Here is a 15,140-nt window from a genome sequence, read left to right as displayed (position 1 = left end):
TTCGAGCTGACAAGACGTGAAAAACCATGAATGCGGCAAAGTTTATCAGGATACAATCTTGGAACCACCTCATTCAAGGGAAAGGCTGTACACCTTGGATCACCACCCTTTGCGTATCGCTTTCTTGATATAGGCTGCAGAAATGTCAAAATTTTCCATCGATGAGGTGGAACCGTGTCTATATGTATTACTATATTACTAACCAAGTCAAACGAAACAATATACAGAACAGCCCACTTCTACACGGATGTAATGGTAAAGGAAAGGAAACACAGCAACAAAAGGAGAAATGTACCAACGACGAGAGAAAGACTTGTATATGCAATAGCGAAGTGCCAATGCGCGACGCGGAAAACGCCAGTGTAATGCTTTCTTTCCCACCCCTATCCCCTCCAACAATGCACCCACAATGACAGAAAACTCGACAAATGGAACGACAACGAGAGAGACGCGACAAAAGTGGGGGGCCATGATCCTAAACTCCAATATGCAAGCTCTACGACTCGCCATGGTATATCACGGCATTCATGCCGCTCCTGCGCAAGCCCTACAGCGAATGCGTCTGGAGATTAATTACTGCAGGAACTGTTAGTACGAGATGATGCAAAAGTAGAGAAAGAGAGTCGACTTACTAAATCTCCAACGGCGCAATCTGATCAACATTATACAACCACCCGCCACCTCTCTCTTCACTCTCCAACCAATCATATGGCCAAAGCACGATATGGCCCTGAACCAGTTCCAGAAGCCGTTTGGCGTCTTCCTTATCAAGCATGATATCCGCGTCTGTAGCGTTGAACTGCCTGTTCGATGACTTCGTTGTAGCGCGGCGACGGGAACGCTTCGTGTTTGAACGGTTGGGCGTGTTATTCGAGTTCTGGTTCTGGGGCAGCGCGTTGGGGTGGATGGGCGGTTCAGAGATGGTAACGCGTTGGGAGCGTTCGCGGTTGGAGTGAGAGGTTGGAGGTGGGTTTTGCGAGTGCGATGCGAAGTCGGTGTGTGCGCTCTCGTTGGGGACGGGCGGTGGTGCGGGGAAGGTGAAGGTCTTCTCTGGGGGAGCGGGGTTCATGGGGGAAACTACGGCGTCGTCAGCGGGCTCGGGGGCTAGCTTCTCATTGAGTGTTGTGCCGGATGCAGTGTCGAGGTGTAGACCGCGTGTGGCGGGGGGAGGCGGGCTTTGGGATTGTACGCGCTTCTCTTGGTCATCGGCCCATTGCTCTACACCGCCCATGCTCGAGTGGTGGGTTGTTCCATGGACGTTCTCGCCGTTGACTCTGTCTGAGTTGTTCGTCATCTTCTCGGTGAGCTTCTCGCCTAGAGCGCCAACCTGCTTGCCGACAGTACCAGCAGTCGAGGTGAACTTGCTCGTGAGACCAGTGCCGGGCGGTCCAGTCGTACCCGGGGCATCCTGCTGCTTGTGCATTTGGCTCTTGTCTCCACCCTGAGATTTGGTGAAACGTTCCGAGAATGCAGCGTACTCCTGGTACTCCTTCCATGTTCGGACTTCGTTGTCTGGCATGCAGCGGAAGACCTGGCGGAAGAGCTTGGTGTTGTTCTCTGCAATTTGATGCCAAGTGTCAAGGAAGAAGGTGTCGTTGATAGGATCGCGCATGCAGTCCTCGGTCACAACAGGTCGACGCATTTCTGAGAGAAGAGGGTTGATGACGGAAGAGGAACCCTGGCTAAAGGTACGTTGTAGAGCAGGCGGGCCGCCGATGTCTGTGTCATCCGAAATTGGCAACGCAGGCAACTGGCTGAGCTGTGTCAAACCTAGCTTGAACGTGTCCATGCGAGGTAGCTTAGGAGGTGGGAGGCCAGCATAGCCAGTTCCGTCAGTCTGTGCGCTGACGTTGCTGGCCCTGGTGCCTGTGGTACCACTGCGCTTGCGCGTCTTGAGTGTCGCACTCTTCCTGGGTATAGCTGCAGCACCTTCAGCAGCGACATCCGTAACAAGTTTCTCATGACCATGCTCGTCGATGTAGGAATCTCTGGCTTGCGTTATGATCGGTCGCAACTGCTCGGCTTCCAGCATATGATCAGCGCCCTCGCCACGAACGTCTTTGGTATGCGCCGTGTTGTGTTGCACACGAGAATCCGCCGATGGCTTCTTGGTACTTTGCAGATGAGGGTTTTGGTCCTGCGCCCAGTCGAAGTCATGGTTGAAGCTGTGTAGCTTTTCTGCCTTCTGGATGAGCTCATCCTGCATCTTGTAGTTGTTCTCTTCCAGCTTCTGTTCAGTCGCGCGCTGAGCCGTTGGGGATCCTGGACCAGAGGACTCTGTCTGGAAACCGACGCTATCGGCATCATCAGACATCTGGCTGAGCATCTCCTCCTCAGAGATGCAGTCAACATCGACACCCAAATGTTCCCGCATGAGACGCATACGCAACGTGTGCGGGAACTTGCCCACCTTGTATGGCTGGCCACCCATATACGAATCAAGTAGCTCAGTATCGCGGATGACGGCAGCGATTTCAGAGTCTCGTGACCCCAACATAGAACGCTCGTTGATGTTTGCGGACCCGATGATGGCAACTCGGTCATCGACTACCATGATCTTCGCATGGATGTACAACTGCTCTGTGACCAGCATCTTGTTCGGGCCAACCTCGCCCCACGATCGGAGTGCGTAGAAATTGATGTAATCCTCGGGCTCGATGCCGGCAGCTCGCAAGCGTCCAAAAATGGAGCCTTCACCACGGCAGATGCTGTGGTATTGACACGTCATAATGAGACGAACACTGCTGCCTTCTTGTTCGTCGACAGTGTTTTGATATCCAGGCATCAGCGGAAGCATGATGCATGCTCTCCAGTCTTCGTCGTTGGCGTGGGCACGCTTGATACGGTCGACGATCGCATCGTTGATCTTGTTCTCAATCTTCGTTCCCAGCACTTCGCCGCTACTGATGTAGAACTGGTTCTCGATGTACACGAAGTGCTCGGATGTGGCAATCATCTGCACGTACGCGTTCATGATACTGTGCTCGACCTTGTTAGGTGTACCCAGAGACCAGGCACAGGCGGAACGTAGAATCTGTACTTCGCAAGTTCCATCAAGCCCAAGAGCTTCTATATCGGCGGGGTTGAAGTCAGGCGGAGGAAGGAGGAAGGGTGTCGGCCGCGAAGGCTTGCGCTGGCGGAGAAGGTAGTTCCATCGCTGTACGAAATGACGGGTCAAGTCACGAGCGGGTTGACCTACGATCTGCATTCCGACGTCGTGCCACGGCATCCTTGGGACTCTCGATCGGTCGTACATCTCCTCGTAGGGTTTGTCGAGAGCGAAGAAGTCTTGCACACGGGGATTGGAGTAGTCCTTACCTGGCCACAGCTGACAGTGGTCGGCGTCCTTGGGCGTATCATCGAGCTCGAAGCCTGTCGGTTTGTCGTCAACGACAACGTGTTGTGGTGTATCCCAACGACCAAAGCACAGGTCAACGCCTCCACAGAAGGCTACAGTGTGATCGATTACGCAAATCTTCTCGTGATGAGACCAGAAGAATGTGTTCTGGCGGATTTGGTTTGGCGATCGTTGGACGAAGATGTTTGGATGCAGATCTAGCAAAGAGAACTTGGAGTACTCAGAGTCGATAGGAATAGCAGCACCGATGTTGCGATACATAATCACAAAGATCTTGACACCTTCCTGTGCTTTGCGTTGGAGGAGTCTGTCAAGTCTCCACTTCTGACTGATGGCAGCTGGGCGACGCAAGTAAAGCTCTGGGCTGAGCCACCAGTCGTGGATGTAGATGACGTCGCGCGCCATGCTGATAGCTCGTGACACGTTCCACATGTAGTCGCGACCGTCTACAAGCCATTGAGCGTAGATCTTCTTGCGCACTGGAGCGAAACTGTCGAACCGCTGGCGTTGTGACCATAATGTGTTTTGTGACATGAAGTTGATGGACTCCTCGAACTGATGCAGCATCCGCTCATTACGAGCAAGTAGCTTCATCTTGCGTTCTGCGTTAACGAGCTTGAGCTGATGATGACCTGTCGCAGACGCTTTTGCTTCGCTTGCTAGATCTCTAGCCTTCTTATCTCGTATCCTGGCAGATTTGGTATCGAGATGGAAGTCGGCATCGACCAAGAAGACATCGTAGACATTCATCTCCTCCGGCGAATCTACACAAACGACATAGCTGTGTCTTACTAGGAACCACTTGGGCCAGTGGCGGTTCATCATGGCGAGTTTGGTCCAGCCTTTCCTGTTGTCAACGCCTTTGGAGGATTTGATCATCATGTAGCCTTCCTTGCCATGGTAGCCGCCCTCAGCCGCTAGGCGGACACCCAGAGCAGACAGCTCGAGGAACTTGCACAGGCGGTTGCTGTCAGGACGGAAGATGAGGTAGGTCATGAGACCTCGCAGATATTGTTCCAACTTCTTCCGTTGGCGTTCATGATGGTTCTGTTTCGCCTGTAGGGGCTGACCGGCGGCGCCAGCAAAACTGCCCTGTCTCGCTACGAGGGCACCGACAGCACCTTGAGCTTGAGAACCACTTACGCTTGACTGTCTGCGACCTAAGAATGATGACTTGCCTCGCTTGGGTCTGTTGGGGCGTTCGGTAGCGCTTGCATCGCCGTCTGGTCCGCTGGCTCCTGCTGCAGCTTCTTCCTCCTCTTCCTCACCTTCGTCATCAAGGATGCCGTAACCTCGAAGACCTCGGAGATAGGGCAATACACTTCTGGGGAAGCGTGGAAGTTTTGTGCGTGGATCTTCTTTCTCTTCTTCCTTCTCGGCCTCGCCGTCTTTGGATGTCTTGTCCTTCAATTCTCGCATACGGTTAGCCGGGCGACTGCGGAAAGCGTCTTGCTTCTCCTGAACTTTGAACTTGAGATGCAGATTGGCAAAATCGGCGACACTTCTGTAGACAACCCACTTCATCCTGGTCAGACCACTGCCGTATTCCAGCTCTATGCGCAAAGCAGTATGCCGATCGCCCTCCTTCTTTGCGGGGCGGTCTGTATCGGTGATGGTAACCTTGAGCTGCTCGAGAAGGACGGGGATACGCCTGTGGCCGTGCTCATCGCGTTGGAACATACTGGCAAAGAACAAGGCTGCGGGTGCACCAGCAAGCAGTTCAGCCATCAGCTCGGCCGACTTTGCGTGGTCGATTTGGCGTTCGGCCTTTTGTCGGTTGCCGAGCAGCTTGAGGCTGTTCTTGATGGACTTCCACTTCTGCGCACTCAAACTTGAGGTCCGCTCGCTACGCATCCGCCATGGTGAGGGCTGTGTGTCTCCCGCCGCACCCCTGAAGGTAGTCAAGCTTCGCAAGTTGCCGGTAGGACGATTCTGGTGACCCTCTTCCTCGCCGTTGGGGTCGTGTCTTCGCAAACCTCCGTACGAAAGTCCCCTCGCACTGTGTAGTCCGCGTGTCCATGCGCTCTCTTTTGCGATGCGCGAGCGACCCTCGTCTTCTGAGTAACCCTGACGCTCGTTCTCGGGTATGTCATCCATGGTGGAACGGCGTAGGAAGCCCGGGCGTGTCGAGGTAGGCGTCATGGTGGGTGAGTCACGCGAAAAGAAGCCGCCTGTTGTCTGCTTGGGCGTGGTAGGGGCCGTTTGGGTGCCTTCGCCCTCGCCATCGAACCAACGGCGGCTGCTCTTCCGCCTCTTTTGTCTCGGTCTTCTCGAAGCACCCTCGCCAGCGCTAGACTCGCCGTCAGCATCGGCCTCGCTGTCGTGTCCCTCGAATCGCGGCTCGTCGTGCTCGGATGTAGGCGAAAGCTGGCCATGGGGTGAGCCTTCATGGCCTGAGCTTCCTCCCAATGCACTCAGACTCCTGCCGTGTCCTTGCATGGGCGCTGCCAGTGCCCTCAGCTTGCCCATGAGCGACGAGCTCTGTCCACTCCGCTCCTTGCCCTTTCCTTCGCCGTCTTCGACCTCCCATGACTGCTGGCGCGAGTTGGCGGCGGGCGGATCGGATGTGAATGTGGCGGAGCGAGCGAACTGGACGCTCTTGCGCTCTCGGGGTGCGTCGGAGAGTTCACCCTCGGTAGGGTGTCGGGACATGGGCGCGAAGGGCGGGTAGTAGGAGCTGGTGGACCCATTGGACATGTGCGAGGAAGGCTTCGGGGCGCGGAGAGGGGCTTCAGCAGCTTCGACGGGCACGGGGATGCTACCCCCGTTGGCGTTCGCTGGGACATGGAAAGGGAATTCGCCGGCTTCCTTGCTGGAGATGGGCGAGCCGGTCGGGGCAGAGCGCATGATCTTGGGGGCGCCGTCCGAGGGCGAGGGGTTGTGTATGTCTTGCGTCTCATTCCTGGGCTGTCCCAGGCTAAGCGGCGATAGCAGTCGGCCGGACTCGTCTGTCCTTCCTGATACTGCAGGCGATCGCGAGCGAGGGCTGCGCGTCGTGGGCGAGCCCCCGGTCTTGCTGGAGCCAACCATGGTGACAGCACGGAAGAGGCAGAAAGTGTCGGTGGGTGTCTTCTCACGGCGAGGTCGCGTGGGGTGTGGTTGCTGGGCTTCTAGGGCGTTATACAGCCATGGTAGCCAGGAAACGTGCTGCTGCCGTCACTCGTCACGATGGATTGATGGAATGCTGCCCCAGGTCGAGTTTGAGTATACTCGCAGTGACAGGTCTATGTCACGGATAGGCGAGAGAAAGAGACACGCGGCGCAGGTGATCAGTGTACGTCGTGCTGGGTCCCTGCGCGGTTCGAGTAATCTGTAATCTCCCAGGTGCTTTCCCCGGGCGTGAACTGTCTGGTTGCGCTAATACTTCCAAGGTTTTGGCGTCAGGGGCCCTCTCCGCCTGGCTGACCGCCTGCAGCGCGTCGATGCTCCACACCACAGATATGTACGATGCAGCGCCCTGCAGAACGCGTCAAATATCGCCTTCGTCGCGTTCGTGACATCGCTTTCACATGCAACGCCCGCTTCTCTGTGAAAGAGACTCGATGATGTCGCCGCTGTCTCTCTGCGGCGTGGCTGCACCCCGCACTGTACTCCCAATCATCACAAGCATACCGAACTCACCACACGCGTGCACAATGGAAAGACCCCTTGTACCGCTGTATAATCGCGCCATGCATCCATATGCCATGGCCAGCACATCGCCCAGTGCCGCCTGTGAAGCTTGTCACACGATGATGTAGTTCTGCCGTCGACGGCAGCCTCGGTCGGCGATCCCCTGCCCCTCCGCATGCCCATGTTCCAAGATACACCAGACGAATAGCTCCATATTCTTTTCTCTAGACCTGCTAATCGCCCAACCCTATATCGCTATCCTCACTATTCTTAGGCCCCATCAGCCAACATGGCAGCAACCACAAACCCCCTCCACGGGACGCAGAACTCGTCCGACCTCCCCGTCTCCTCCCGCACCATCACAATCGCCGGCATCCTGGTCGACGTCCATGGCCTCGACCAACTCCCTCCTTCCCCATCGTCAGTCGCCTGCCTATGGCTTCTCAACCCGCGATTGCAGACCAAAGAGACCATGGCTCCCATAGCCAGACGCGTCATCTCGACCTGGAACCAGCGCATACAAGACGGCCGGGCCGGCAAGAACCCCAAGGGTTTAATCGCTGCTGCGTTCGATCAACGTAATCATGGATCGCGCAAGGTGGACGATTTGCACAATCAAGCCTGGAGGGAAGGAAACGAGACGCATGCCCAAGACATGTTTGGATGCTTCCACGGCACCGCGACCGACACCTCTCAGCTCATCAACCATCTCGAATCCTACATCTTCACCGCCAAGGATAGTCCCAAGATCGAACAACACTTTGCCCTTGGAATCTCGTTGGGCGGACACGCGACATGGCATTGCTTGCTAGGTGACCCCCGCATCACCGCTGGCGTAGTCGGTATCGGTTGTCCAGACTATACGCGCTTGCTGACTGACCGCGCCCGCCTATCCAAGCGAAAGACATACACGGAGACGACACCACCTGGAAGCGCATTCCTCGGATCCCCCGACTTCCCACAAGCGCTGCAGGACGCCATCGCCCAGTATGATCCTGCCGGTCTACTGCTACCGGGCATGTTCAATCCTCTAGGAAACGACACATTACCCGATCAAGAGCAGCTATCTAGGATGAAGGCGCTGATGAAGGAGAGACTTCAAGGCAAGCGCATTCTGAACCTCAGTGGACAGGCAGATAAGCTTGTTCCCTACTCGGCTGGTGAGCCGTTCTACAAGATCTTCAAACAGGTACTAGCAGAAGACCCAAGTCTTGACATCACCTTCGACGACGTGTTGTTCGAGGGCGTAGAACACGCTTTTCCTAAACCTATGGCAGACAAAGCAGCGGACTGGCTGTGTGACATTTTGGCCACGGACGATGGACCAATGTCAAGTAAAATATAGTGAAGCGCATACCAACAGCCATCGCACATAATTGAATACTCAAACAGCACCATCATAGTATCGCCTCTTTCTTTCGCTTTGCTCGTCACTCGTTCACCCTCTAATTCTGTTTCTTGCTACTGCCAGAAGTATAAAACATCTTGCTTCCATGTCTGCCCCCTCTCGACGCACCATGCGCAATCTGCGAAATCGCTTAGCCCCAGAACACAGAATCCCACGCTACCACGCCTTCTCCACTCCCGAAGAGCAAGCAGCATACTTCGATGACACAGCCCCCTCCCCCGCCATCCTCCCTTACGCCGTGAACAGCTCGCCCACGTTGACTGAGATATCTCTAGCCCGGGAAATTATCATCAGGCCCTTGGAAGAAGACGGCGATGTTTACGACCAAGAAACTTCAAGCAACCAGCAGAAAACGGAGGAGGAACACATTCTTGAGCGCATTGGCAGATTAATCGCTATGCTTACACTGTACAACTTAGCCAGGTCGTGTGAAGATATTGAAGAGGAAGATTGGGAAGAGTACATCACACCCTACGAAGAAGGGGATCTGGAGATGCTGGAGCGTGTCTGTCCAAAGCAATGGTGGAATGAGGAGATCAGAGATGCATGGCCGAATCTGATCGTATTTGCGCGACGGGCAGGGAGATTCGCCAATTAAAAATGATACGCAAGGTACATAGTCCACTCACACCAAAGTAAACCTCTCCACCAAACCCCCATCAACCATCCACTCACACACCCCCAAATCCTTCGCCGCAAAAGGAACTTTACCCAACCTCTCATACACGTTGCCCTCCCTCCCCTCCACCTTCGCCACAATAATCGCATGATAACTTGCATCTCTCTCCATCTCCGCAGGCCTTACATGCCTCCACAGTATCGCAGCCCACAACTCCCTTCCCCTCGCCCTTTCCGTATGAGTCTGCGTATCGAAACAAGTATACGTAGGTTCCATATCCCCCTCCAACTTCTCCTTCGTCTGAGCCACAGCACCCTTCTGCCGATTCGGAAAAACATCGCCTTCTCCTTCCCTCTGTTCAGCCGCAGGGTACAAGCGTTCCAGCGGCGCGCTGATGTCTATATACCCGTCTGTTACCTCGCCGAAAGGATTTTGGGCGCTCTTCAATGTAACACTCGTAGCGTGGATCTTGGCTAAAGCCGTCCATTCCCCCTTGTCCCATCCTATGCCAGAGTTCGGGCTGAAGAGGCCGAACGGCCCGTCGATGGCGGCCCAGGACCAGCTTGGTGCGCGGTATACTGCTGGTGCGGTTGTCGTGCCGACGGCTTGCCAGATGAGATCGTGAAGGAGGGTTGGGGACCAGTGTCCCGCGAGGTAGGTGGTCGGAGAAGGCAGCAGGGAAGCGTAAGTGCGTGCGAGGCCGGAGAGGGCGGTTAGTTTATCCGAAGGTTTGGTTAGAGAACGGCGGGAGTAGGCGTCGAGGACTGCATGCCATTGATGCGTGGGGTTGTCTGGGATAGGTTTATCCGCAGAGGAAGGGTGGGTGTGGGATGGGAATGTATGGGATGTAGTTGGGAAAAGAGTATCGAATCGCCCGGGCAGGTAGAAACCGTGCTCGCTGAGGAAAGAACAGTAGCACTCGAAGAACATCTGCTCCGTGCCGAAATGTAGTACTCGCGGTGCGAGCCAGCGTTCTTGTAACGCCCAGCCGCGTTGGCTGAGTGGTTCCGTCTTTAGCATTGCGTTGTTTCCGGCCCAGGAGGGCTTTGCGGCTGTTTCGCGAGAAGAGGAGAAGGCGTGCAGAGTTCCTTTGATACCGTCTGTGGTTGTGTATTCGAAAGGGGAGTATATGGGTGCTGGACGGTTGGGAGAGAATATGGATAACCCGGACGTGGAGGAGGGAGAACCGGTTGCAGAGAGCATGATGTAGGCGTTTGAGTAGACGGAGGCCATGCGCGATGTTTCGCGCGACCAGTCTTCTGAGTCGTCTTGGCAGATACTGGGGTTGTCAGTGTTTAGTGTTCTGAGTAGGATATGGGGGGTTGACTTACCAGAGGGAGTCGATCCATAGATATCCGATTCCCATTTCTCTGGCTATGAGGATGGCGTCCTGAAACGTCTTTGGGAGCTGGTCGGTATCGATACCCCTCTTGTTGGCTTCGATATTGGCACGTGTGGTTGCGAACGGGCTTGACTTGCCCCAGACATAACTCAGTGCTGCATACCGTCCTAGTTCTCCTTCCATGGGCTCATAAAGCGCTACTCTGTGCGGCGTCGAGTCTCGTATATCCAAGACACGAGCTGGAAGAGGTGCCATATCGACATGACAGCGCCGATCCGTCCGTTGTTTGTCGCAATCGCGTACCCAGTTTAGGGCATGTGCAAGTGTATGCGGCGACGAGGAGAGCGTCTTGCGACCTCGAACGACAGCGGCTAACGGATCGCCGTCTACAACGCTGTTAGTCGAAGCAACAGCTTCACCAAATCTCTTAGATACTTACAATCAGCACACAACCCCACAGCAGCAACCACCCAAACCTGACACCAATACTTTGTATCGACCGACACCACCATGAAACCTCCGGTATCATTCACACCCCTAACCAGACACATCTTCCAATCCGGTCCTCCGCCACGCTCGGCACGAATTCCAGGTTCTTTCTTCGCCCCACTGAACTCGGATTGAAACTGCGCGACATCGCGCTGTACAGTCTTGCAGATTGCGCAGTCATCGGCAGCGGCGTTTTCGAGGTCTTCGATGGATTGGTGGAAGGGTATGCCGATGGGTTCTTGATCTTTTGGACAGTCTTGCTTGTTCTTCCAGAGGTCCCTGAGAGGTTGGCTACTGATTTGGACTAGACACGGGTAGTCGCGTCGAGTGACAGTATGGATTCTGTAATCGGGTGGCAGCTTAGGGATGTCGAGGACGTCGACCGACTGGCAAAGATCGCATAATGGCATGTTTACTTCTTTTTGATTTACTGCAAATATCTCATGTATAGCCGTGATGAAAAGGCGAGCTGCACATCAGGCCCTTCGATAGATTTAGGTATTGTTGTTCTCTGTCGGCATCATCGCCAGGCAGCCGTGGTGGCGAATGTATATTGCCAGACCTCTGCACGTGTTGGATTACCCCTGCACAGCACCTTGTAAAGCATCTTGCACAGCAATGCGATTGGAGGCGAGTTACCTGGTTTGCCTTGGTAAGATAATTTGATAGGTGCTGTTCGAGGCGTGGCTATGCCGGCACGAATGTTGTGTGCTGAGCGGGGGAAGGATCAGCCAATTGGCATGGCTCGCCCTACGTAAATAATTTCCTTCAGGCTTGTTCCTTCCATTTTTGCCAGCGCCTTGCTCTGGTCATAAGATGCTACTTCTGACGTATGACTGCATTGGTTCGGTACGCAAGCAATTCAGCGCAAATTCCCGTAGCCATGGACATGCCTCACAACTGGGAAAGCATTGCCCTTTTCATCTATAGCGAATGCCCACCGTACATCTTGCCTTCAACGACTGCTCCCACATCTTCTGCCGAGAAAGCGCAATGGCCCAGTCCATCAGTACCAGTACTGACAACGCCCCACTGCAGTTTCTTCTCGGCAATGTTCTCACCACTGCCAACCTGTTCTGTCGGGTGACACGCTGCGCTGATGGCCATACTGCAGCTGCCCACAATTGGCATTCCACGCTTGTATGGTGTGTACCCGAAAGCAACTATGCTGATGACCATTAGTCCACTCAACACTATCACTGATATGATGGCCGGCGGCGAGTAGCCCAGAGTCTTGTAATCGAAAAGCATGTCCGCTGCATTATCCTCAACGCCCGGTTTCCCAAATGGGTCGTAAAAGTCGATGGCGATCAGGAAGATGCTTTGCGAAACCAGCCAGTGTAATGTGCCACTCAGCACCATGAGAGGTATACCGAAGCGATAGGGTAGCTGGAGGAAGTATGTCGACCGTTGAGCACCGGCAGGTTGATGAGTTACGCGAAGGCCTTTACGCTTGCTTGAATAAGACACCCATTCGTAGCCCATCAGCATGGCGGTAAAGAGAGCATTATAGCTGAAGTACAGAAACGAGAGAGCTAGTTGGGGCGTGTTGGCGATGACAACGTTGGTAATCAAATCCGGTGGCATATAACTGATGGCTGTACGAGGATCCACAGCGCCTAAAGGCAATCAGCACCGTGCTTAATTTCACATGACAAACAAATCATACATACCAAATGAAAATTGATCAAAGGTAGCCCCCGTGGGTAGATGTTCGATTCCCATCTTAAGTAGGAAACCGACTATAGCTAGGGCAAGTAAAAACCTGATCGGTAATGTAAGCAAACTACCAACGATATATTTGGTTTAGCGGCGTAACCTACACAGCTACAACAACAATTCTGCGGGTGATGCTGGTCACATCTTTCCAGTGATAACGCCCGTCCCGCCATTGTCTTGGTCCCGCCTGATATCCTCTGTGGTGTCGAAAGTCTGCTAGTGTAGACAAACACATGTCCTTCGTTGTAACGTCTTCGTTTTCCAGAAACGAGACGACGGCGTCACCCGTTGTCATAAGCGGCTCGTCGTGCACAAAAAATACAACATAGAACATTAGACATGCTTTGACTGTAGAAGAGTTAGAGTTGATTCGATCTCGAACGGTTGATCGACGAGCGTGTCCCTTACGCTGCTGCGTCTGTATAGGCGTAGAGAACGAGATCTGAACTCACAGAGATTGAGAATCGTAATGACAGTCGTAATAGTAGGCTCGAAGTGGAGCTTGCAGTGGGTTTGAGCCGGCTCACTTAGACAGTACTCCACTGGCGTACGTGACAGGTCGCAAAGCCCTTCATCGTCGCAAAGCCATCCAACCTGCCAAGATTCTTGCTTCTTGACATCCTGTACCCTGACTGAACATGGATTGAGTAGGTCGTGCGACGCGGAACATATCCAGTGGTATGCATTGCTAGCAAACCCGGAATCCGACGCAGTGTATGCATCAAAACCCGCACCCCAATAAATGTGTGAGCCATTGATAAACTTGTTCTCCGTTGATGGAGGAAAGAAGCTATCGTCGGACACTAAAAGCAGATTTCGATGGTTGGATTGTATGCTAGTGGCATATTCGTCAATGCATCTGTTGGGCTCAAGCTTTTCAAGGTTGCCCGCGCGTGCTTTCTCCCAGAGGGATTCAAGTACGGATGGGATTTCGCCAGGACTGGCACTGAGCCTGGTCTGCCTATTTGGTCCACCTATGAAACTGGTACGGAGCTGCGGGGATTGTTCTGTGCAATTCGTGCAATTTTCTCCGTCCAGAAATGCTCGCCCAACGGAGAACACCCAGTAACTGTTGGATGATATCGAACCGAACACCGCAGAATTGTAACTGATAGATGTAAGTAACTAAAACGCTAAGATCAGTCAATGCCTTACAAAAGATGCAACGGCAAGGATGATAGTCCCAATGCTGCCCACAGCACAGCTCTACGCCGGCTGATATGTCCGAGATTGCGTATGCCAGGTACACCCACATCGAGGTATACACTAGGCTTGCGACTGTGGGCAGAATCGACTTCGCTTCGCGTTGGTGCAGATAAACATTGCATTGTATAGTTGCTCCCAGCCAACAGGATCGTACTCAAGATGTTGATGCCAAGATGGAGCCCGGTGTTCAGCCTTTTGACGTGATCGCAATCGCCATCGAAGAAGACACCCTTGGCGCCAGAGGTGGCAGCCAAACCTGATACCATGGCCACGAAGTTAATGAGAAAGACCACTGAAGCCAAAATCGCGAAGTTGAGCACGCCAAACCGCCATCCAGTGAAGCGAGACCCTAGATGTTTCTCCACCGCACGCTTGCGCAACCCAAGTATCGATGCTGCCTTCGCGCGAATGCTTTGTGGTAGCTGCAAGCTCCCGAGAGGTTTTCCATTCCGGTCAGTTTGGGCTGTAAGCGGTACCTGCATCTCGAGATTGCTATCGGATCTCCATTCGGGGTGTATCGTTGAGCGTATCCTAGAAGGCAATAACCGCCAAATCGAATCAGGCATTGCGAAACCGATGAGCAAAAATGTTAGATCCGGTCCAAATAGACAACGTAAAAGAAACAACGTAAAAGAGACAACGTAAAAGAGATCAAAGAAGCGCGTAGTACCATGCGAGATATCGCACCCTCGCTGGTACGAGCCCACCTATCAGCAGTGCCGCCTGGTTTTTGCCAAGTATACCGGCCGCACATCCTGATGGGTTGAGGCTTACTCTGAGCCTCCTGCAAGGCACCCCGCGCCACATTGGGGGCCAAAGTCTGGATGCTAATTCGGTTCTATGTCGCTAATCCGTGTGGATGGACTACGGTGAATGGACGACTATCGCACGCGTGTAGGAGCGTGAGATCAATGTTCATAGTCATCGTATCCAAGACGTAGACGCAAGGCGACGCGGGTGCGAGGAAGGTTCGTTTTCGTCGGGTGTTGCGCACCTCGGAACTAACGGAAGCTGTCTTCCCGAGAAGCAGCGCGCCCAGCAGCCTCCCCGGGGCAGGGCTGTGAAACAGCACCATCAGGGTGTGTGACAACGAAAATAACCATCAGCGAAGCCGTTGGGAGAACAGCGGTCTCGACTCAGGCGCACCGTCTGCACGAGTCATGAATGGACTGGGAAAAGGTGCTGGCCGGGAAACGCGACGCCGCGTCTTGCGCGCGACATGTTCGCGTTGCTGAGGAGCGGTAGTGCGGCAGAGCTCGGGGCAGAGCCTTCTCAATGCTCTTTCGTCACCGCGGCAGCATGTTTGATCGTGTTTAACGAGCGAAGATCTACTGAAAATAGAGTCAAGGAAATTGCGTGCCTCGGGGCATCGGTAAAGCACGTCAGC

The 15,140-nt window shown here is 54.0% G+C and overlaps 5 protein-coding genes across 5 annotated transcripts; 2 read left to right on the top strand and 3 right to left on the bottom strand.

Moving 5' to 3' along the window:
- Positions 1-569: 569 nt before the first annotated feature.
- On the bottom strand, positions 570-6,388 carry J4E85_006647 (uncharacterized protein; the record flags this gene model as incomplete). The annotated part of the gene is made up of 2 exons (XM_051470883.1): positions 570-576; positions 633-6,388. 2 exons carry the CDS (start codon positions 6,386-6,388, stop codon positions 570-572), a joined length of 5,763 nt encoding a protein of 1,920 aa, XP_051325093.1.
- An 871-nt stretch (positions 6,389-7,259) lies between these two features.
- J4E85_006646 (uncharacterized protein) lies at positions 7,260-8,315 on the top strand (the record flags this gene model as incomplete). The annotated part of the gene is made up of 1 exon (XM_051470882.1): positions 7,260-8,315. The coding sequence occupies one exon, from the start codon at positions 7,260-7,262 to the stop codon at positions 8,313-8,315; it is 1,056 nt and encodes a 351-aa protein (XP_051325092.1).
- Positions 8,316-8,463: 148 nt separating this feature from the next.
- J4E85_006645 (uncharacterized protein) lies at positions 8,464-8,976 on the top strand (the record flags this gene model as incomplete). The annotated part of the gene is made up of 1 exon (XM_051470881.1): positions 8,464-8,976. One exon carries the CDS (start codon positions 8,464-8,466, stop codon positions 8,974-8,976), a length of 513 nt encoding a protein of 170 aa, XP_051325091.1.
- Positions 8,977-9,179: 203 nt separating this feature from the next.
- Positions 9,180-11,238, bottom strand: J4E85_006644 (uncharacterized protein; the record flags this gene model as incomplete). The annotated part of the gene is made up of 4 exons (XM_051470880.1): positions 9,180-9,240; positions 9,404-10,276; positions 10,329-10,725; positions 10,779-11,238. The coding sequence occupies 4 exons, from the start codon at positions 11,236-11,238 to the stop codon at positions 9,180-9,182; spliced, it is 1,791 nt and encodes a 596-aa protein (XP_051325090.1).
- A 514-nt stretch (positions 11,239-11,752) lies between these two features.
- J4E85_006643 (uncharacterized protein) lies at positions 11,753-12,553 on the bottom strand (the record flags this gene model as incomplete). Its single annotated transcript, XM_051470879.1, has 2 exons — positions 11,753-12,447; positions 12,502-12,553. The coding sequence occupies 2 exons, from the start codon at positions 12,551-12,553 to the stop codon at positions 11,753-11,755; spliced, it is 747 nt and encodes a 248-aa protein (XP_051325089.1).
- Positions 12,554-15,140: the final 2,587 nt, after the last annotated feature.

This window comes from Alternaria conjuncta, assembly GCF_024043145.1.
Source record: "Alternaria conjuncta strain BMP 0040 chromosome Unknown scaffold_9, whole genome shotgun sequence".
Classification (NCBI taxonomy): domain Eukaryota; kingdom Fungi; phylum Ascomycota; class Dothideomycetes; order Pleosporales; family Pleosporaceae; genus Alternaria; species Alternaria conjuncta.
This window is presented reverse-complemented; position numbering and strand designations above follow the sequence as displayed.